Source organism: Labeo rohita, chromosome 17, assembly GCF_022985175.1.
Source record: "Labeo rohita strain BAU-BD-2019 chromosome 17, IGBB_LRoh.1.0, whole genome shotgun sequence".
In the NCBI taxonomy this organism is placed as follows: Eukaryota; Metazoa; Chordata; class Actinopteri; order Cypriniformes; family Cyprinidae; genus Labeo; species Labeo rohita.
This window is the reverse complement of record NC_066885.1, coordinates 7,830,076-7,853,943: the sequence shown is the minus strand read 5'-3', so window position 1 is coordinate 7,853,943 and position 23,868 is coordinate 7,830,076. Positions and strand designations below refer to the sequence as shown.

At 35.3% G+C, this 23,868-nt stretch overlaps 2 protein-coding genes across 9 annotated transcripts in view; one reads left to right on the top strand and one right to left on the bottom strand.

Annotated features, from left to right (window-relative positions):
* Window positions 1-8,087: 8,087 nt before the first annotated feature.
* LOC127179511 (insulinoma-associated protein 2) lies at window positions 8,088-11,120 on the top strand. Its single transcript, XM_051133071.1, has one exon. It carries the CDS (start codon window positions 8,143-8,145, stop codon window positions 9,667-9,669), a length of 1,527 nt encoding a protein of 508 aa, XP_050989028.1. The 5' UTR covers window positions 8,088-8,142; the 3' UTR covers window positions 9,670-11,120.
* Window positions 11,121-11,546: 426 nt separating this feature from the next.
* The window catches only part of ralgapa1 (Ral GTPase activating protein catalytic subunit alpha 1), a 94,328-nt gene continuing 82,006 nt past the window's right edge, over window positions 11,547-23,868 (bottom strand). For 5 of the 8 annotated variants that reach the window (XM_051133060.1, XM_051133064.1, XM_051133063.1 and 2 more), the window contains 2 exons: window positions 18,457-18,581; window positions 11,547-13,255 (listed from right to left, as the gene is read on the bottom strand). In XM_051133060.1, the coding sequence (XP_050989017.1) occupies window positions 13,110-13,255; window positions 18,457-18,581 (271 nt within the window). In that variant the 3' untranslated portion in view covers window positions 11,547-13,109. Of the gene's footprint in view, window positions 13,256-13,719; window positions 13,835-17,416; window positions 17,448-18,456; window positions 18,582-23,868 lie in introns of all 8 variants that reach the window. The other 3 variants (XM_051133062.1, XM_051133066.1, XM_051133067.1) reach the window with 2 other exon arrangements.

Sequence of the window (23,868 nt, the reverse complement as noted above, 5' to 3'; positions counted from 1 at the left end):
GTTTTGTCTCTAATACAATCTAATTCATCCAAGTAAGTTAGATGATGATGAGTGGATAATGTAGAAAAGTGTGACCTACAAATCACAACAATATGATTGCTTTGCACTGCTATCAGGAAGTCCCAACTCATTTAACCTGATCAAATACTGGAAACTCTGAAAATGTTCCTTTCCGCTAGCATGTGATCAGTGTGGATAGGACGTCCTGTCCAGCTCTCTGCGTAAAGTTCTGACACGGATAGGTGACCATTAGCATGTTTATGAGCGGGAATGTTCGTTGGGCTGACTATTACTAAAACCTCTTGGTGTTTTGCTGAGGCAGTTCTGACAGCAGCATAAACACACACTTCCTCTAATAAGGTCACAGGCTAAACAAGACCATCCATCATATTTAAACGTGATCATTGACTCATCATAACCGTCACGTATACTTAACATGGAGCATTGTTGGCATGTGAAAAAAACACATTAAAGTATGTGGATGGGATGCTTAAGCAATAGTTCACCCAGAATGAATCACTGGGTTTTTGTGTAACATGTGACCATATTTTAATATAATCTTTTGATTATAGATGAATAGTGAGTTACATTCCAATAATTTTCTTTGTAATAGCAATCACATGGCCTCTGAAACCTTAAAATATTCGGATTTTATGGTGCATTTGTGATGCTTGTTATCATTTTTGGAGCTTGATGGCGTCACTCCCGGTTCACTTTCATTGACGTTATGCCGAATCTTTCTTTTTCTTTTCCATGGAAACCATGGGATTCCTTGGAATTGTATGATGGCGAAAATATTTTTAATATGTTTCATATGCGTGCATTTGTCTCTAATTGTTGCACTTGTGCAATTATTACATACATTTTATTTATTTATTTTTATTTTTTTATTAATGTTTTTTTGAAAAAATTAAGACTTTTATTCAGCAAGGATGCATTAAATTGATCAATAATTATTTTTATATTTTATTTTATTAATTTTTGGAAGAAATTCACAAGTTTTTTAATAATAATAATAATAATAATAAAAGGTTTAAGCAGTTCAGCTTTTTTCAACATTTATTTATTTATATTTTTATTTTGATATTTGTATTTTATTTTTATTACTTTTTTGAAGACATTATTACTTTTATTCAGCAAGGATGCATTAAATTGATCACAAGTGACAGTAAAACAGCTATAATGTTACAAATAATATATATTAATTATAATATATATTTATTTGAACTTCCTATTCATCAAAATACTTTGTCAAAAATGTATCACAGTTTCCACAAAACTTTTAAGCAACTCAGCTGTTTTATTTATTTATTTATTTATTTATTCTATTTTGTTATTTTAATTAATTTATTTATTTATTTATTCATTAAATTAATACTTTTATTCAGCAAGGCAAGGATGCATTCAATTGATCAAAAGTAACAGTAAGGACATCTATAATGTTGCAAATAAAGTATATTATATAAATAATATATAATATATATTAATTACAATGCTTTTTATTTAAACATCCTATTCATCAAAATACTTTGTCAAAAATGTATCAGTATTTATTTATTTATTTATTGCTGAGAGATACTGAATCATGCGTATAGATTTCAGATGGTTTCCATAATTCTGATACTGCATAAATTATGATGGTGCATGTAATGTGCAATATTAAAAATCATAAAATATTTTTATAATTGTAATATTGTATTATTATATTTTTAACAATTTAAAAATTCTAATTATAAAATAAAATGATTAAACTACATGCTAATAGTAATTATTACTAATATTAATTTGAAATTCTGAATAATGATTATTTATTTATTTATTTTTTGCCAAAATATATATATATATTGAATCATGCATATAGATTTTAGATGGTTTCTATAATTCTGACATGGCACCATATGAACAAATTAAAACAAAATAGAATAAAATATATAATATTTTTTTTTAAATATAATTGTATTTATTTTAATTATTGTAATATTTTGTAGTATTTTATTAATATATATTTTTAATTAAATTTATAATTCTAATTATAAACTATATACACTATATGTACCAAAATATGGTGGTACGTATAATGTGTAACACACACACACACACACACACACACACACACACATATATATATATATATATATATATAAATTATAATGCTCTTTATTTGAACTTCCTTTTCATCAAAATACTTTGGCAAAAGTGTCTCTGTTTCCATGAAAATTTTAAGCAGTTCAGCTGTTTTTATTTTTATTTTGTTATTGTTATTAATTGTTATTGTTTTTTTTTATTATTTTTTTTATTATTGTTATTAATTTTTTTTTATTCAGCAATGATGCATTAAATTGATCAAAAGTGACAGGAGACATCTATGTTACAAATAATATATTAATTATAATATATGTTTACAAATTTCAATAATTAATTTATTTTAGTTTTTATTTTATTTTATTTGATATTTTTATTTATTTATTTATTTATTTATTTATTTTTTATTAGTAACTTCACACCAAATCAGCCTGGAAAAATATCCAAATAGTTATTTTAATAATAGTATTGAACTATGTTACTGTTTTTGCTGTATTTTTGATCAGATAAATGCAGGCTTTGTGACTGTAAGAGACTTTTTAATGGTAATGTAAGTAAATTCGTGTGAATAATTTGAGATACTGTTTTTTGAAACTGATCAAACAAAAAGCACATCGTGTTCTATGATATATGACGGTGACTTGTAGTTTGTAAGTCTAAAAAAATGCAACATTTTCACTCATGTGTAAGCATAATGTCATTTTATATGAAACTCGCTCGCATGAAACGGCATGTTCTGACACACCACCTGCTGACTCACAGTGCATGACGCTAAAGTTTTCGATGTGAAGTGAAGGACGTGTGAGCCACCCTCTCCAAACACCACTGGAATTTCCATTTTCTTCCAGACTCCTCTAGTGCCACTTACATTTCTTATACACACTAGAAGCAAAGGCCACTTTTCAAACATAAACACAGGGTAAATCACTAACCTTTACCTTCAGGCTTCCCCCATCTTTCCATCACCAGACCTGCCGTTCAAAGTCCCAGAGGTGTGAATGGGGATTCTGCAGTGTGTGTCATTTCAAAGGACTTTTAAACAAGTCATTATACTTTTCCCAGTTTCAAGCAGTGGACATTTTTCACAGAGGGGAATCCTGCAGCTCAGTCCATGAATCACACTGATTAAACAGTATGAATGGAATGTGACTCCACACCAATCTCACCTGAAAGGGCGAGGCAGTCCAGCAGGTTATGTAATGGTTATGAGTAGTTTAATGTTTAAAGCAGGAGACTGAATTGATTAAAGGGCCAGTGCATTCCCCGCATACTTCACTTACAGGTTTCTCTCTCTGTCACACGCGAAGTTGCTCAGACATGCAGATTCATATAGTGCAGGTGGTATTTCCCTTTTCTTTGTCTGGCGAGACCATTCAGTTCTAGAAATAGTGAAGTGACGAGCATTTTTACAAATTACATTCAGCAGATGCTTTGATCCATGCAAACACAATGCAACAAAAATGCGCAAACGCAATCTAATGGAATTGGAAGTTTTTTATTAATTTATTTATTTTTGTAAAATAATGACGCAAAGATGAAATAAAGTAAATATCTAACTGAGAATATTTAGCAGCATAATAAAGTATTTAGGGCAAACACGTCTGCCAATGTAACAGTCCCAGATGGAATCGGTAAAGGATTTTCCACACACTAGGGCAGACGTTTCTGCTCCATACCGCCCTCTAGTGGAGAAATGTATTCCTTTAATACTTTTTACACAGGCAACATAGTGACCATCCCTTTTTTTAGTGTCTACAAACCTAAACACACTTATATATATAGACTGATTGACTGACTGACTGTTTATTTATACACTACCAGTCAAAACATTTTAATTTTTTTAAGAAGTCTCTTCTGCTCACCAAGCCTGCATTTATTTGATTCAAAGTACAGCAAAAACAGTAAAACTCTGAAATATTTTTACTATTTAAAATAACTGCTTTCTATTTGAATATATTTTAAAATGTAATTTATTTCTGTGATTAAAGCTTAATTTTTAGCATCATTACTCCAGTCACATGATCCTTCAGAAATCAGTCTAATATTCTGATTTGCTGCTCAAAAAATATTTATTATTATTATTATTATGTTGAAAACAGCTAAATTGATTTTTTCAGGTTTCTTTGATGAATAGAAAGTTCAGAATCTTTATAAATGTCTTATCACTTTTGATCAATTTAAAGCATCCTTGCTAAATAAAAGTATTCATTTATATCATTTCTTTCCCAAAAAGGAAAAAAAAAATAAGGAAAAAAAAAAAAAAAAAATACTGACTCCAAACTTTCGAATGGTATGGTGTATAATGCTACAAAAGCTTTTTATTTCAGATAAATGCTGATCTTTGGATATTTCTATTCATCAAAGAAACCTGAAAAAAATGTACTAAACCATTTAAATATTATTTTAAAAATAAATAAATAAATAAATAATGTTTCTGGTAAAGCAAATCAGCATATTAGAATGATTTCTGAAGGATCATGTGACACTGAAGACTGGAGTAATGATGCTGAAAATTTAGCTTTGATCACAGAAATAAATTACACTTTAAAATATATTCAAATAGACAATATACAGTCTATAGTACAGTACAATATTACTGCTTTTGCTGTATTTTGATCAGATAAATGCAGGCTTGGTGAGCAGGAGAGGATTCTTTAAGAAACAAAAAAATCTTACTGTTCAAAAACAAAAAAAAAAAAAAAGAAAGAAAGAGAAAGAAAAGTCTTGCCATTAAAAAAAAATATTAAAAGTGCAATTACTCAAATATTCCACTAGATGGCGACAGACTGTAATAAAATGCATATTCAGTGCACTCCATTAGTTCACACAAATCTCAGCTCGATATGAATTTTAATGTCAAATATTAGATCAATCAGGATGCTGTAACATCATTTTAAATTCAGCTTGGACGTTTTCTTCCTTCCACTGGTAATGAAAATTGGAAGTTGATGCCACTGAAATTGGTTTAATAGAGGCCAGTATGTTTGACTTTCAATTTGTCAAGTTCTTGACGTCAGTTTGATTTGCATATTTGACCTGTGTGGGTTTTTTTGATTTGTTTTGTTTTGTTTTGACATCAATGTTTGATATCAATTTGATGCTTTTCCAACATCACTTGCTCACTGGGTTAAAATAATCATAATAACAACAGTACTTATATATTAGCAGATTATTAGCAAAAACAATAATTATATATTTAATAATATTAATAAAATCGCAAATTTAAGAATCTAAATAGCCTATTAATGCAAAAGTTTCAGGTTTTTAAAGGCAAGTATCCTGTACTAAGTGTCAGTGTAGCTTGTAGCCTACAAAAGTTTTGCTTTTTGTTAAAGTGATTGATATTGCTTAAACTAATAGTTAAAAATGATTTTAAAAGTTGTAATTTTTTTTGTTTGTTTTATTGCTGTGATTATTGTTTTTATGATTATTTTACTGCCTCTATGTGAATTATTGTTTTTATTATTGTTTTTATGATTATTCTACTTCCTTTTATGTAAAGCACTTTAAATTACCTTTGCATATGAAGTGTGCTATATAAATAAACTTGCCTTGCAAAAGTAAATGTTATACAGATTTGTTTACGGTGTTTCAGTTTTTCAGTATAATTGATGTCCATGTGATCATTTTGAGCTAATGGACCAAAACTGTGTTAGTCATAAATACAACACGAGCCCTAATTAAAGATGATTAAACATTAATTATTCAACAATCTGTCTGTGTAAAGCTGCCAGAGTCTGATGCTGGAGCTGATCGTCTCCTGCAGAGAGAAATCAAGAGGCAACCAGCATGAAAACGTCACAATAAATCATTTATCTATCTATCTATCTATCTATCTATCTATCTATCTATCTATCTATCTATCTCTCTCTTACCACACTGTAAATGATCGTCACCTCAATAAATCATCTCGACAAGCGCTTTCTCACGCCCATTTGCCGTCCAGATGAGTGTCCTGGGAGGAGAATCCCAGCTCTAACATAACGGGATGGTAACAGGTTTGTGTCTTCAGCATCCATCCGCCCCCTGCTCCACAGAATAAAGAGCTGCGTCTGTTATCAGCGTCCGCAGCTTCTGCAGGTTATCAGCAGCCTGACTGACCCCAAACACCCTCATGTGGGAAAACCAGCGGCGCATATTCCCATCGTTCACTGCACACATATTCATTACTGACCAGTCACCAGTTACAATATAATCTGTTCTTGCATTGCAACCTACTGTTGTTTTAGAAAACACAGCGATAATTACATCATGTTTTAATAGAGCGTTCTTGTACGCCATGTAAAAAATTGCTAAAGACAACACATTTTAAGTTAATAGAGTATTATTTTTGTATATGCACACTTTGCACCTAAAAAAATATTAAGTTTTATATTTAGAGGGAATTATATATTAGCATAGGCTATTTGAATCAGCTTCTGATATCATTAGAAAAATTATTAGCAATTTGAAATATGCTTCCCTTGACACCCAAGGCCTAACATAATATTAAAAATATTAACAATAATACAATTTTATTTATATTTTTATATTTGTATATTTTATTTTATTTTTATTAAAGCTAATAATATTATTTGCTGAATTACACAGTTTGGCACACTATAAATAAAACATGTTATTTACATTTTCTTAAAATAACTATTATTTGTTTTAAATTAACTTTTAACAAAATAATGAATTAATAAAAAATGAAAACAAATACTAATAAATAAATACAAATTTTTAAAACAGTAAAAATTGATGATGATGATGATAATAATAATAATAATAATAATAATACAATTTTATTTATATTTTCTTTTATTTTTATTAAAGCTAATAACATTATTTGCTGAATTACACCGTTATCACACTATATGGCACACTATAAATCAAAAAATGTAATTCTAACAAAATAATGAATTAATAACAAAAAATAAAAACATAAAACTAATAAATAAATACATTTAAAATAGTTAAAACTTGATATAATAATAATAATAATAATAATAATAATACAATTTTATCTATTTTTATATTTAATTTTATTTTATTTTTATTAAAACTAGTAACATTATTTGCTGAATTACACCGTTTGGCACACTGTAATCTAAGTAAAAAATAAAAACATGTTTCTAAAATAATTTCCTTGTTTTAAATTAAATGTTTAAAAAATGTATTAATAAATTTAAAAAAACTGAAATACTAATAAATAAATACAAAATGTTTAAATAGTTAAAAACTAATGATGATGATGATGATGATAATAATAATAATAATACACAGTTCGGCACACTATAAATCAACATAAATAATGAAAATAATTTTATTAAAGTAACTATTATTTGTTTTAAATTACATTTTAATGGATGAGGAGCTATATAGCAAATAATGTTATTAGCTTTAATAATATATATATATATATATATATATTTATTAAAGCTAATAACATTATTTGCTAAATTACACAGTTGGGACACTATAAATCAAAACAAAAAAAAATAAGGATTTTCTTAACGATTTAATTAAATTTCATCAAAATACAAAACAAAAAAATAAAACAAATAATTAGTTATTATTGTAAAACACATAATTATTATTTATTAGTAAACAAATACAAAATTGTAAAATAGTTAACAATTGCTAAAATGATTGAATTTAGGTATAGTCTATACTAAAAAATTATTCCCACTAAATTTAACTTCAGATATTTCTCTTTCTATACAGTCGCAGATTCTTTAGATTTAATCTCGGTGGACTAATTTCACATTACTGAGGAGGAAACTGTAAAACACTGGAAGGTTAAAGAGCTCATCGATCCCTTGAGACCTTTGAGATAACAATCTGCTGCCCATTAGAAATGAATCTGTAACTGGATCAGCTCATTAACGCTCGTCCCGCCCATTTGTTTCAACATCAGCACTGATTGGGCACAACTGCGCCACTGACAGTGACCTCACACACAACCTGAAGGCGACCCAAAGGATAAAATGCGCGCGGGGCGCATCACGGCGACAGTATCCAGCTCCGCATCCTCTCCTCAGTACTTTCATCAGGACTTTGAGTGAACCAGACAAGAAGATGCCACGAGGATTTTTAGTGAAACGGAGTAAACGTGGCTCATCTGCATCGTACAAGATGAGAGCACAAGAAGAAAAAGAGCCGGAGAAAGAGGACCCGCTTTCCCAAAATCCAACTGCAAGTGTGCAGGATGTGCTGGAACCTATTACAGAATCATGGACGAGTGATACAAGCTCTAAACATGAGGAGAAACATCTACTGGAGGACTCTGGAAGGGTTGGAGAGAGCGTCGATTACGCACAAAGCTACTTCAGCCATCCGGAGCAAAGCGCGTCATCCCCGCGCAACAGCACCGGCTCATACAGTCCAGTCAAACCTATCAGCACGGAGCTTTTGGACAGGTGTCTCAGCTCACCAGCCATGGCTGAATCATTCCCTTTGGCCACCCCGGTGTCTTCAATCGAGCGTCTGCTAATGAACCACTCTGATATGAAGTTTGGCACACCGGTGCCCTCATCGGTGCCCGCGTACCCTGCCTTTCACCAATGCGTAAAACGCGCGTTTATGGACTCTGAGCGCAAGAGCAAACCACCAAAAAAGCCTAAGGTTATCAGAAAGCTCAATTTTGAAGACGAAGTCACCACCTCGCCAGTCCTCGGACTGAAAATTAAAAAAGAAAGTCCTGAATCCAAACTAGCACCACAGAGTGGTCGAAAAAAACCGCTTGGTGAGTTCATCTGCCAGCTTTGCAAAGAAGAATACCCTGATCCGTTTTCTCTAGCCCAGCACAAGTGCTCAAGAATCGTCCGGGTTGAATACCGCTGCCCGGAGTGCGACAAAGTTTTCAGCTGTCCTGCCAACCTAGCGTCCCATCGCAGATGGCACAAACCTCGCAGCCTGAGCACCGCAGACGCGAAGAAGCCTCACGAGAAGACCTCAGTGGAGGGGAAGGAAAACGCCAGCAAGTTGAGACTGAACAATCAGCACCAGCTGAGTCCGGACAGCTCCCAACTCCACAGATCAGCACCGGACAGCAACCTGATGCACAGGGGATCCCAAGACCCTCCTCTGGACCAAAGGTACCCGTCCTCGGAGAAATGCTTTGAGATGCACATCGGCTCCGCGGACAGCTCGAGGTTGTTCGATCACTGCCCCGAGGAGCCCGACAGGGCCAGTACCCCATACCTGCCCTCGCCCGGTCCCGAAGAAGTGTTCGAGTGCCACTACTGCAGCAAGAAGTTCCGCAGGCAAGCCTACCTGAGGAAACATCTCGCCGCGCACGAAACGATCAAAACACCCTCGTACGGTCACATTGAAAGCGGACAGATCACTTTCCCGTGTCACCTCTGCGGAGCGCACTTCCCCTCCGCGGAGATCAGGGACAAGCACCGACTCTGGCATGCGGTCAGAGAAGACTTACTACTCAGACCGGATCTGAGTCCCGGAGAACAGCAGATATTCTCATGCAAACACTGTCCATCTACGTTCTTCAGTTCTCCGGGTTTGACCAGACACATCAACAAGACTCATCCCACAGAAAACCGACAGGTGATGCTCTTACAGATGGCCGTCAGGCCGGGATGCTGATCTCACAAACACTTTGTTGTTGATATTATTACTAATAATATGTCCAGTGTGTCTTTATCGAACTTACAGATTGTCTTTGTTGACTCCAGAGATAGTTTATGTATCCTCTGATAATCTTGGGTATCACTTAAATAACTTCCTTAAGTACAGTAAGTTATTAACAAACATTATATACAGGGTTCCCACAATTTTCATCATGAATTTTCCAGTTGCTACTATCTATCTATCTATGCAACTGGAAAATTGACTATACAGTCAAACCAAAATTATTCAGACACCTTTAACATTTCTCACATTATTAGAGTTTATTCGCTATAGTTTAGAAAGTGGCAATAAAATATGACAAGAACTGAGCTGAACTGTGTCAGAACAAATTAATCTTGACAATGTCAGAAAACTTTGATAGAAAAGTATGTAATGGATCACAGTCAACCAAAAATTCAGAAAAATTTTATTAAAGATCAATTTTACTGGTAGTTCACTGTATGAAGAATTTTTGGGTATAACGTGTCGCAGTTTATCTTTTATGACAGCAGTTGCTATCCTCACTTACATAAAAGAACTACAGTGTCATTACAGAAATATCAAAAATTATATCCGGTGTCTAAATCATTTTTGGTTTGACTGTACGTATAGTTAACAATCAGTTAAATATATCAAGAGTTAAAAAAAATAAAATAAAAAATAAAAATATATTAACTATTAGAAATTTTCATGGCTTTTTTTTAAAGTAAAAAAATTCTCATCAATAAAATGCATTAGAACTGAGAATAACAAGAATTATAAATGTTATTGTATTTTTTAAAATTCAGAATCTGAGAATAACAAGAAATGTAAATGTTTTTAATTAATTTGTTAATTTCTGTAACTTCTTCAGGCATGGGAATCTCAATTCTCTGCAATTTCCTGATACTTCCATCATCATGTGAACCCTGTATATAATAGCTCATGTACATTTAAATTTGATTATTATAACCATTCAAAGGTTTGATTCACCCCTATTTGAAACTGATAATATATCAAAAGTTATAAAGTGTTACCCATTTAAGTTTTTAATGTTGCCAGTTTAATTCATGAAATGTTTATAGCCGGAAAAGGCCAAATCTTTCAGGCTTGAGATTTGAGGCTCACAGCAGGTTTTTCATTAATATATGTCTTTATAATATGGGGAAAGTGAATTAATATATTTTGTGTCTCATTGTAAAAGCAGCTCCCATTGAAAGCTTATTTAGTCTCAATCGTCTTAGAAGGTGTTTTGATTTCTAGATCATGAATGATCTGTACATGCCATTATATTTTAATTGACAGCATAGCTGGAAAAAAATGTATTTATATCATAACAGCTGCCAGGAAATGCCATAGCATACATCAAGACTATTAGAGGCCTATCATAAGTGTCATATATTTTCATATGTAGCCATTTTCAGCTGTTACGGGGGAAATGAAGAGGTCAATAAATTGTCTTCGAAAACCCTTTCAAATCTGCTTATTTGTTATTTGCACAAGTCTAACGAGAGAAGCTGCTTAAAACTGGAAAAAAAGAAATCATAAATGTGACCCTGGACCACAAAACCAGTCATAAGTAGCACGGGTATATTTGTAGCAATAGCCAATAAATACAGATATTCTCATGGGTCAAAATGATCAATTGCTCTTTTATGCAAAATTTAATTTCTGATTCGTAATATGCATTGCTAAGAACTTCATTTGGACAACTTTAAAGGCGATTTTCTCAATATTTAGATTTTCAAAGATGTATCTCAGCCAAATGACGCATCTCAATTTTAAAAAAACTGACTTATGACTGATTTTGTGGTCCAGGCCTCACAAATAGTTAAACATTTGATGCACCCAGTAACTGCACAGGATTTGCAGGATGTTGTAAGAATACTTTTATTCTTAAGTGTAGTTGCACATCCACTCTCCTTCGACATCCGATACAAACGTATAGAGCTACTAGCATATGACAATATTGTGGATCTGTGCGTGTGCTTGTGTGTTGTGCAGCTGTTATATCAACACATGCAGTTAGTACTGGAATCATGCAGCATTTGGTCAGTAGTAACATACACAAAATCTACCCATGAGGATGTTTTTCGTTTTCCTCCTGAAATTACGCACAGGTCTCAGCTTGTGTGCAGGCCTTTAATATACACGTTATCATTTCAATCCAGAAGGGTGCTGCATGATTTCAACTCCACATTTTTTGTTTTTTTTTCATCTGATAAATTTCTAAATGCTTTGAAATTAAAAAGAAAAAAATAAAATCTGACCCTTACCATAGCTTTCAAGAAAATATACAAACTTGATTTTATCTTAAACATGGCAACAGTTATAACTTGCATCCGTAGTCTACAGGGCCAGATACCCTTATATCCCTTAAACGTTCAAACTAAACGGAAAAGTGCAGAACAAAGCTAGTGTTTTTGCTTTCACATCTACACATTTAGAAAAAAAAAAAAAAAACAGGATTACATTAAAGGCTGTTCACGTCGTCGACTAGCTCGAAAAGTCCTGAAGCGGGTAGTTCGGTTCAATTTGGCAACGTCGCCGACTCGCCGTCTCCCTGCAAGACCTGTTAATGTGGCAACTCATTCACACCTTCCTTAAAAATCCCATCTAAGATGAGATGAATCAAAAAGAGTGTTGCAGTCAAATGATTTATGCTGTAAATGAGCTGCATGGGCTTGTCTCTAAGGCTGCTGTGCAACAAAACAAAACGGCAGCAAAAATCTAGCCATACAGACAGACATTCAAGCTTGTTCTTTGACTTGTTCTAAGTGGCCTTTTGACTTTTTTTGGTTGATTTAAATACTGTTAAATATGTACACAGATCAGATACTGTTCATACACTATACACATACATTAAATATGTATATATTTTATATTTATAGATATATACACGCACAAATAACCGTTACAAATGACAAAGGGGCGGTTCAGTATAACATTAACATTAAAAAATCAGTAACATTCTGATGAAGAGCAAACTGATTTACAAACTGCAATAAACCGTGTTCCATAAAGAAAACCAGCAAATAAACAAACAAACGTGAGTGTCAACGTTATATAAAAACATGTTCCACATTAGGAGTGAAAATGCAAACTGAAATACGTAACAGCAAGAAGTGCTTCAATCATTTCTTCCGCCATCCGTCGCGTCTTCTGTACAAATATAAAAAGTTGTGGTTGATACGATGGCAATCAAAAAGAACTTCTTTTTTTATGATCACTGGCACTGTGCTTCAGTGGCACCAGCTATGACAACAGCAGAGGAAATAAACGTTTCGGTTGTCTTGATCACTCTGGCTCTGAATGGGAGGAGTCAGCGCTGGGGGCGTGGCTACCGCAGACAAGAGGGCGTGGTTTGTCTCTGACAGCGCAGTGGGCGGAGTTCTGGAGTGAGCGTGAATGGAGTGAAGTGTGTTTGCTCACTCAGGTCAAGTCTTGTTGGCAGAGCCCGAGGAACGGCGAAGCTTCATGGACATCCGGCTCTTGCTAGCACGAGGTGACATTGGCGAGGCTAAGTCGCTCCCGTCTACCTGCATTGCTGGACTTTCGGCCAGCTGACTCTCGAGGCATGAGCCTGTCAGGGAGGGATGGGATGAGGAAGAAGAAAAGACCAGAGATCAGAACGTCATGACGTTGGATCATTCACAGGCTAATCTACTTGAATGTGGTGTCATTAAAGGGTTAAACTTAGCTTTATTAGGTTGAAATGGGGGAAAATAAATGTCTATACTAAGACTTTTTTGTGATCTCTATGAATTTCACTCACGGTTAAAAACCTCTCGGGTTTTTGGCAAATAAAGGCCACCATTAAATAGCAAAATAAGTATGAGAGGTTATTGCACCAGTGCATTGTGGGTGAAGTTCATAGAGCGAATCAAAGGGGATGCTGTGACTAATCAACGCTGAGATCTGACACCTCGTCCCTCGATGAGACCGACAGGGGTGCATTACGATATCGCAACACAAACTACATTGTAAAACAGCAATGGAGAGGAGAAAAAACACAAAGGTACTTTGCCATTTTCAGTTCCAGCATACCATTCACAGCTAGCGTGAAAGACCTTCCGTTTCAAGCCTTTCCCCTTTACCTTGATGAGCCCAATGTTTTCTAGTTGAGGTTTGGGAAGGAGCAGAAAAATCACAGCATTTCTCTCTTGGGGTGCGAGAATGGACAGATAGAGAGAGGGGGCAGGAAAGATGCAAAGTGATGGGCAAAGATGTGGAATGTAAGAGAAAGAATACAAAAAAGAGAAGAAGAGGAAGAAAAAGAGAAGAAGAGATACAAGATAAAGGTGTGAGCAGGCTGAGAGGGAAAACAGTAGCAGGTGCACATAAAATACAAGACAACAAATGCAAGAGCTGATCTCTCCACACGCTCATGACGGTTTATTATTCATACGCACACACGCACGCTCACCCACTCAACTTACACATACACGACGCAAAAAGATGTCAGGATTACCACCCGCTAGTAAGTAAAGTCTAAAAATGAATGCTGTGGCACCAACCTCACTGAAACGATATTGCAACACCACATGTAATACTCTCAGGTTGTTTTGAATAATACAAGGAAATCATGTGTAAAAGTTGTGACTTCTGTAAAGCAATCATGCTCAGCAGTTGTTCTGGAAGTAAAATGCCATTTACAATGCCATCACAAAACGCAACATTATTTACAGTTGAGGTCAAAAGTTTACATACACCTTGCAGAATCTGCACAATGTTTACATATACATTTACACGTAGTTAATAAGCGAAAATAGTAGATAAATTTATAAAAATGACTCAGTTGAAAAGTTTACATGCACTTGATTCTTAATACCGTGTTGTTACCTAAATGATCCACAGCTGTTTTTTTGTTTAGTGATAGTTGTTCATGAGCCCCTTGTTTGTCCTGAACAGTTAAACTGCCTGCTGTTCCTCAGAAAAATCCTTCAGGTCCCACAAATTCTTTGGTTTTTCACCATTTGTGTGTATTTGAACTCTTTCCAACAATGACTGTATGATTCTGAGATCCATCTTTTCACAACGAGGACAACTAAGGGCATATGTAACTATTACAGAAGATTCAAACGCTCACTGATGCTTCAGAAGGAAACACGGTGCATTAAGAGCCGGAGGGTTAAAACTTTTTTTGACTAATGCAAGTATATTCTGTAGATTCTGAAGGGCAGAACTAAATGAAAAAAAATGATATTTAGGCAAAATAAGAAAAATGTGCACATCTTCATTCTGTTCAAAAGTTTTCACCCCCCGGCTCTTAATGCACCATGCTTTTTTTTCTGGAGCATCGGTGAGTGTTTGAACCTTCTGTAATAGTTGCATATGAGTCTCTCATTTGTTCTCAGTGTGAAAAGATGGATCTCAAAATAATACAGTCATTGTTGGAAAGGGTTCAAATACACAAAAATGCTAAAAAAACAAAAAAATTGTGGGGCCTAAAGGATTTTTCTGAAGAACAGCAGGCAGTTTAACTGTTCAGGACAAACAATGGACTCATGAACAACTATCACTAAAAAAAAAACAAACAAAAAAAAAAAACAGCTGTGGATCATTTAGGTAACAACACAGTATTAAAAATCAATCATATGTAAACTTTTAAACGGGGTAATTTTTATAAATTCAACTACTATTTACTCTTCTGGACTATACGTAAATGTCTTTTATGCGAAATATCTTATGCAGGTCAGTACTAAATAAAAAAATAACATGCATTTTGTATGATCCCTCTTATTTTGGTAAAATAATTAACATTTTGTAGATTCTGCAAGATTTATGTAAACTTTTGATCTCAACTGTATATTTAAAAAAAAAATAGTTGGTAGGATTTTTAATGTTCTGTTTGGTCAAAAATACACTAAGAAGTTAATATTGTGAAAGGTATAGTTCACACAAAAATTTAAATTCTGTCATTAATTACTTTACATTTTAGAGAGGGGGATACAAATTTTGGCATGTTGAAAAAACAGTCTGAAAGAATACATATACCCTTCATCTTCAGAACACAAATTAAGATATTTTTGATGAAATCCGAGAACTTTCTGACCTTGCATATGTGACCCCCACATGAGGTTAAGGTCACAGGAAAATTGATTTGTACATATTGTATTTATTATTTGCATGTTTATTTCTATGTATTTATATACTTTTATTGTTATGAGTGTGTATTTCAAAGAGAACAAAGTTGCATTTTCTAAATACTGAGTGGCAGTTGAGAGAAGAGTTGCCATGGCGACTTCAGTCAACAAAGAAGGCTGCTTGACTAAAGGCAAACTCTTGTCTCTCTCTTTCTTTACTACAAAAAAAAAGGTTAGTAAAATGATCAAATGTCAAGAAAAAAACTATAATTACATTACTTACATTGAAGTGGTCAAGTTTATGAGTAACTGTACATAAAATAAGCATTTTAATATATTTATTGATGGGTTGTTTTTATGTTAAAGTTATCAACTGTCAGTGTGTGTGTACAAAAATACAGTATAACAGATACTGTTGTTACTTACGTATGTTACTTACCTATGTTACTTACCTGAATCCAGTCTGCTGTGTGAGTTGTGTAAAGCTGTGATAGAAGTTTGTTACCTCGTTTAACCATTTATTTGTTGCTACTGTGTGCTTGTATAGACTGATACATGTTTTTCCTATGTGGAATACTATGGGTTAAAGTTTCATGAATTTATTTTGATTAAAGTCAACAAAGAAGGCTGCTTGACTAAAGGCAAACTCTTGTCTCTCTCTTTCTTTACTACAAAAAAAAAGACATTTCTCATCTGTTGAGTAGACTTCCAGGGCGGGGTCTGCAACACATAGATAGCACTGCAAATGACATGTTCAAGGCCCAGAAAGGTAGCAAGGATATCATTAAAACAGTCCATGTGACATCAGTGGTTCAACCATAATATTACGAGAATACTTTTTGTGTAGAAAGAAAACAACCTCTTCCGGATCAGTCTCCGCCGCCATTCAGGTGGCTGAACCACTGATGTTCAATGGACTATTTTAGTGATGTCCTTACTACCTTTCTGGGTCTTGAACGTGGTAGTTGCGTTGCTGTCTATGCAGGATCAGAAAGCTCTCGGATTTCATTAAAAATATCTTAACTGTATTCTGAAGATGAACGAAGGCCTTACAGGTTTGAAACAACATAAGGGTGAGTAATTAATGACAGAATTTTCATTTTTGGGTGAACTAACTCTTTAAAATAAGTGTTTTCTATCAATAATCGGTTGAAGGATTCTATTTAGAATATTCAGAAAAGCTTATGGAACTGGAAAAATACTTCCGGAACAAAGCCTGCTAAAAGCTGCCGAGCTCTATTATCCATATGAGAGCTGTTACACTGTACCATTCTGGTGCTTCCATTCAACATTTACGCAGACAGACAGATGTGTGACATAAAGAGCAGAAGATGAGGTGAGTGAAGCTGTGAGATCATGCTGGACACAGACATGAATTCTTGGAACCTAGAGGAGTGACATTTGAGAAAGATGAAGAGTGTAAATGTTGGTCAGTGTCAGGGATCTGATGTGAACATGCCATGCAATGAATGCTGCAGACCTCCCATTGAACAAAATACAGAGAACATGGAAAAAGAAGGGAACATGTTTCAGTCTAGAAAGGAATCAAACAAACAAAATGAAGCAATAAGAGAAGGAGTTCATAACGTTGTTACAAGCCAAACAGACTCAAAGACAAATCAGGCAGCCTCAGTGTACGGCATCTTCAGGGATCTTACCTTTAGATATACACAAGTGATAGATTATGATCTGAAGGGGAAACAAAATAAACAAAATAAAAAAATAAAATGGGAATGAAAAAGAAAAAAGAAAAAAAAGAAAAATGAACATTTGGGTTTAGAAGGTAGCAGAAGCCCAACACAAAAGCCAGAATAACAGCTTTGGGTTTGAAAAACGATCGTTTTTCAGCCCAAAAGCATATTGTTTTGCAATGATTAAACTAAAAAAAAAATAATTTGTATAGAGTTATGCATGTGTCCTCAAATAAAAGGCTTGGATAATGGGCGATTGGGGGAAAAGATCAATGAATTCTGTTGAAATTATTCAACCAGGAATTGTTTTCTCAGAAAGTTCTTTCACAAAAAGGGCTTAATGCTATTTTTGGACTGCCTTTGGTTCAAGTTTAAAAGCCATGTTCATTTTAAGGTTAGCATTCCTGTAGCTCAAATAGTAGAGCACGGCACTAGCAATGCCAAGGCCATGGCTTTGATTCCCAGAAAACGAAAACGCTTCTTGAAACACATGTTCAAAAGTTTGAGATCAGTAAGATTTTGTTTTGAAAGAAACATTCAGCAAGGATGCATTAAATTAATCAATGGTGACAGTAAAGACATTTATAATATCAAAGCTGTTTTTTTACTTTCTATTCATCAAAACAGAAAAAATGCATCATGTTTCTGCAAAAACATTAAGCAAAAACAGTTAACTTTGGTGTTTGAAATGTAATAATATTTGACAATATTACTGTTTCTACTGCGTTTTTGATTAAATAAATGCATGCTTGGTGAGCATAAGAGACTTCTTTCAAAAACACCAAATCTTAATGACCTCAAACTTCAGTGTTTATCGAAAGCAGTGTTGCTTTGGATAAATGCATGAAAACATACATGTAAAAATAAAGGTGAGGTGACTAGATAGAAAGTAAGTGTGAATGTTATTCTACAAGTCTGAAACTGAATGAACTTGTGAGTGAAAGTGAATAGTGATTGGTGTAAAATGACAGATGAATTAAGAATGAATTAATTAAATCTATGCCCACCTGCTTCAGAGGGAAGATGGTGGAAAGGTGCAGGGCAGAAAACACGAGCTGCGTAGTCTTCAAACGTCGTCGGCTCCAAGTGGTGCTGGACTATCGTCTCCAGATATCTTGCTCTCTCTTCGTAGCTGATAAACACACGGGTTAAGTCAAACAAAATTGGTGCATCGATTTCATAAGCGACAAAAACACATCAATAGGGGTCAAACAGTTAGCCAGGATGCCACGGGTTAACAATTCTCCCATCATACTGTAAACCGTATTACAAAGCTGTCATTGCTTTACGTATGGTGACACTGGGTATCAATGGACATCTTACTGTCTGTGTTATTCGGTTAAGAAAAATGATGGTATTGAGTAAATGGAAGGGATTGGATTATGTCGCTGTGTATGGGTTTAAAAACGGAGGGATTCTGTTAATGGGGACGATTTGATTAAGTAGACCGGTGGCATATGGTCTTTGCTGCATTCATAACTCAGTAAGGTTCGGATAACGACGGATGCTGCGTCACTGGAGAAACGGAGCGTGTGTGAGACGAAAAAGCCGGAGAGAAACGGAGGTCCTGCTGGGACGAGGCAGGGGGAAGATATTCTCGGCTCCAGTTCTTTGGGTGTTTCTGCCGGTGAAGAGGAACACGTAGGAAGCGTCTCCTCTAGGAAACGCAACACTCACGCAGATCTGTCGTTTGCCTTTTCCTGTCTCCAGCAGACCCGTTTCCTGCCGACGGGTCCCGCTGTTTGAGAGCGGACCCTAGTGTGAGTGGGTGAGAGGTTCCCACAGAGGAGAAGAGAAAGCAGCGAGAGAAAGTGTCGGTGGGTGCGACGTAATTAGACACATGCTGTACTACAACCATAAGCAGAACATGACAGAGCCGGTGACGGTCTTGACAGCCACGTTAACAGCTCAGAATAGCACTCATATGGTCTGACTGACTGAAACATTCAGTCACGACTGCTACAAATTAATTCAGAGCATCTGTTTGTACACTTAAACTGTGGCCTGTGCCACATTATTATGCAATTTATGCACTTTTCAAACTCAAATACTGTCTAGCTCTGCGATGCGTATTCCGTTCAATACAGTTAGGGTATGTCGAAAAACTCTCATCTCATTTTCTCGTCCGACTTTAAAATCATCCTACATCGCCGCAAAAGTACCAACCCAGTGTTTACAAAGTGAACATGCCAGCAGGGTCAAACACCCTTTACAAAAAAAGGTAAAACAGCGATGTAGGACGATTTTAAAGTTGGAGGAGAAAAGGAGATGGGAGTTTTTCTGACATACCCTAACTGTCTTAAACACTACAACACTACAATTGACTACAACTCTACTACGTAGACAGCTCATGGCCAGAATAAGATGCAAAGTGGACCGGATTTTATGCCGATAGTCCGAACAGCGAGAGCAGAGCGTGAGCAGCACCGCTGTGCGTCTTAATAGCTCTCTCAGAGCCGCCCAACATGTGGTCACCATCCTGAACCTGAGATGAGCCTCTAATGCCACCCTGTCACCAAGACAACAAATCCTCTCCGCTGTTGACTTCAGATGCTCTTTGTGTGTCACAAAGAGAGAGGTAAAGGGAAAAACAGTTCTTCTTTTCTCCCTTCTCTCTTTTTTGCGCCATGTATTCACCCAAATAACCCGGGCCTTGCATCCACTGTAATTGAATTTTTGATGGGTGGTGTTTTTTTTTTATGACGGCTTGTTAAAAAGGAGAAAGTCCTTTTAAGAGAGTGCGTGCCGGGTTCTCGCGCCCTCTCTAGCATCACATGCTAGAAGAGGAGAGGAGGATAAAAAAGAGCCTTTTGTGCATTACCAGAAACTCATTTTCCCTGTGGATGAAAGGCAGAAGGGGGGAAAAATACTCCTGGCCTCTTCCCCCCCTCCTACGGAGCTTTTCATTGTCACCGTGCTGAACTCCTGGGCTCTGGAAGGAAAGAGAGAAATTGCCACTGAAGAGACAGCAAAAGTGAGCTTGTTAGCACATTAGGAGTGAAGGGCTCGTGGTGGGCTCCAGGAACAGTCCCTGGTGGTGTGTTAATTCAGCACTCCGAACATGCTGGTGCTGATAGCCTCCAAATTGATCACTCCTGCTACCCTCGATTTCGTTCCCTCCCCCTACTGAAGCCGAAGGCAGCGCTGAAGAGCAGAAGCACGCCTCTGGAAAGGAGTTGAAGCTTTTCACAAAGTCAAAGTCATGTCAGCCACCTTGACACCAACAACTCCTCTACGACAACATTTCAGGAATTATCTCCATATAGTGGACTTCTATGGTGTCCGGGAGTTTAAACGTCTAAAATGCAGTTTAAATGCAGCTTCAAAGGGCTCTAAACGATCCTGTCTTAAACAGGAGTGCACACAGTTCACATGCGCATCGCAGAGCTAGACAAGACAGGCAATTTAGGTTAAAAAGTGTATACATTTTTTTTTTCAAATTAGTTGGGATCGTTTAGAGCCCTTTGAAGCCGCATTTAAACTGCATTTTGGACCTTCAAACTCGCGGGCACCATAGAAGTCTACTATATGGAGATAATACCTGAAATGTTTTCCTCAAAAAACATAATTTCTTTACGACTGAAGATAGAAAGGCATGAACATCTTGGATGACAATGGGGTGAGTACATTATCTGTAAATTTTTGTTCTGAAAGTGAACTTCTCCTTTAAAGAATTGACTTCCTCTTAATTCATGAGTGTGAATTTGAATTGAACTTGTCACATCTTACAGGAAGTTGGAAATTAAACAGAAAAAGGAATTTACTGACTGTAATTTAAGATTTCAACACAGATGGAAATCAGATGGAAATAGGTTTCTTCCACCCTAGACCACAAACGTATGATGAAATGTCAATACCAGCTCAAAAAGTTTGAGGTCAGTAGGATTTTTTTTTTTTTCAGCAAAGATGCATTTTGACAGATGTACTGTCACAACTGATAAAATCATTTATAATGTTTCAAAATGTTCAAAATAAATGAAAAAATATATATTAAAGAATCTTTACAAAAACATGGTGGTTTTCAGAGAAATATTAAGCAGCACAACTGTTTTTATCATTAATAATAATAGGAAATATTTCTTGAGCTCCAAATCTGCATATTCAAATGATTTCTGAAGGATCATTTGACACTAAAGACTGATGCTGAAAATTCAGCTTTGCATCACAGAAATAAAATTCATTTAAAAAATGTATTAAAAAAGAAATTAGTTATTTTAAATTGTAATAATCAGGGGTGTACATACTTTTTTAGTCTGGTTCACATGAGAGCACCTGAAGATTTGGTTAGATCCTTTAAATGTAACTATATTAAATGTAACTATAAAAAATAAAAGAATGAATAATAGTAATAATAGTATTATTGCACTTTATTTAGTTAATTTTCAAAATAAAATTATAACCAAAATCAGTAAAATGTGATAATACTATAACATTTTAAAATAAAAATAAGTATTAAATAAAAAAAAATATTATTTTATAGTACACTTGAAAATACAGTCCTAATATTTACATTTTTATTTTTTTGCTTTGCTTTTTTGTTTTTATCTGAATTTTCAACATTTTCAAATGCGGCCGGTAATTGTTTTGCATTTCGCTCTGAAACCGGCAGCGCATAGCCTATATATAGCCACACCGACAGGCATCTGAGAATGGCTCAATTTGAAAAAGGGGATATTATTTTTGCAGATAAATTAAAAACCACTGCATGGATTTTTATTATTATAGGGCAGATGTGTACATACACTGCCAACACACATTAATGTTCAAACAACATGAAAAAGTGAACTTTGCATCCAATGACCCCTTTAAGCATAAGAGACTTCAAAAACTTTTTAAAAAAAAAATCTTACTGACCCCAAACTTTTCAACATTCAAAGTTATCTGTTTTTCTATTTAAAATTTACAGTTGTATTGAATTTTTCCACCTTCTTTACATTCAAATTTCAAAATTTAAATTAATTCTGCATTCCGTTTGTCACGAATGAATGAACACGAATAAAAACAGGGCATCTCAAAGGACGTTAGTGGCCGGAAACATCAGTTCATCCGAGAGTTCTGGGACAATCGGATGTGTGACAGCACAAGGATGACACGCGGCCAATATCTCCACTCTCCGAGAGCACAGCTATTCCCTGCTCTCGCCTTGCAAATTAACACAGCACAGTAACTGACAAGCCCGGTGAGAACACGGTCCCAAATCGCACACACACACAGGCCTCATTTTAATTACACACATGATCAGTCATTTTCTCCACATGGTGTGGTTGTTATTATCTGTGCTGAGAATTCCTCCGTAGGACAGCATTGGCACCTTTCAAAAGAAACCCAGAGAAGGATCCGCAGCCCCACAGAGAGAGCCACTGTCCGGCTGCCGAACGCCTCTCGTATCCTCACACACAACCCGGTGGGATACGCACAGAGGAGGCCGCGTGCTCAAACCACAAACCGCAGGGTCTCCACAGGTGCTTTTGTCGAGACACGTCTGTCAAACCCTGTGAGAAATCACTTAGCCGATATAGAGTCTCAGTCAGGCTGCTTAAAAGAATAGTTCACCCAAATATGAAATATGCTGAGCGTTTGCTCACTCAGGGACATCCAAGACGTAGATGAGTTTGTTTCTTCATCAGAACAGATTTGGAGAAACTGAGCATTACATCACTTGTTCACCAATGTGAATGGGTGCCGTCAGAACGAGAGTCCAAATAGCTGATAAAAAGTTATTCATACCACTCTAGTCCATCAGTGAAGCAAAAAGCTGTGTTTGTAAAGACAGAAATCAATTATTAATGCGTGTTAACATTAAACCATTATTTCTAGTATAGTTCTTTATTGTGATGTTTTTATCAGTTGTTTGAAATCTCATTTTGACGGCACCCATTCACATTGGTGAACAAGTGATATAATGCTTAAATTCTCCAAATCTGTTCTGATGAAGAAACAAAATTATCTACATCTTGGATGGCCTGAGAAAGAGTCATTTTTTGGCAAGCTTTCATTTTTGGGTGTGCTATTCCTTCGAATCCTTTGTGTGCCATCGATCAAGCAATCTAATCAGATCTACTTCATTATCTACACTGAAAACATCTGAAACAGATATTAAAATGTCCATCAAAACCATTCAGAAATAAACCTTCAAAACAAAGATCTGAGCAGCCAAAATCCGCCGATACAAATACATTCGCACTGGCGCTGGAGACACAGAGAGAAAAAGAGAACGAGATCAGAAAAGTGACAGAGAAAAACATCACACAAATAATCAAATTTGAGGAGTTTTACAGAGTATAATTACAGAAATCTATGTGTGCCCTGAAGTGCAGGCTAATCGGTTTATTTTTCCATCTGATGCCTGCTGATATCGTGGCCCTAACAGTGATTTTATTAGCGAGGCACGGTGCTGCGGCTGGCTGCCATAGCCGCGT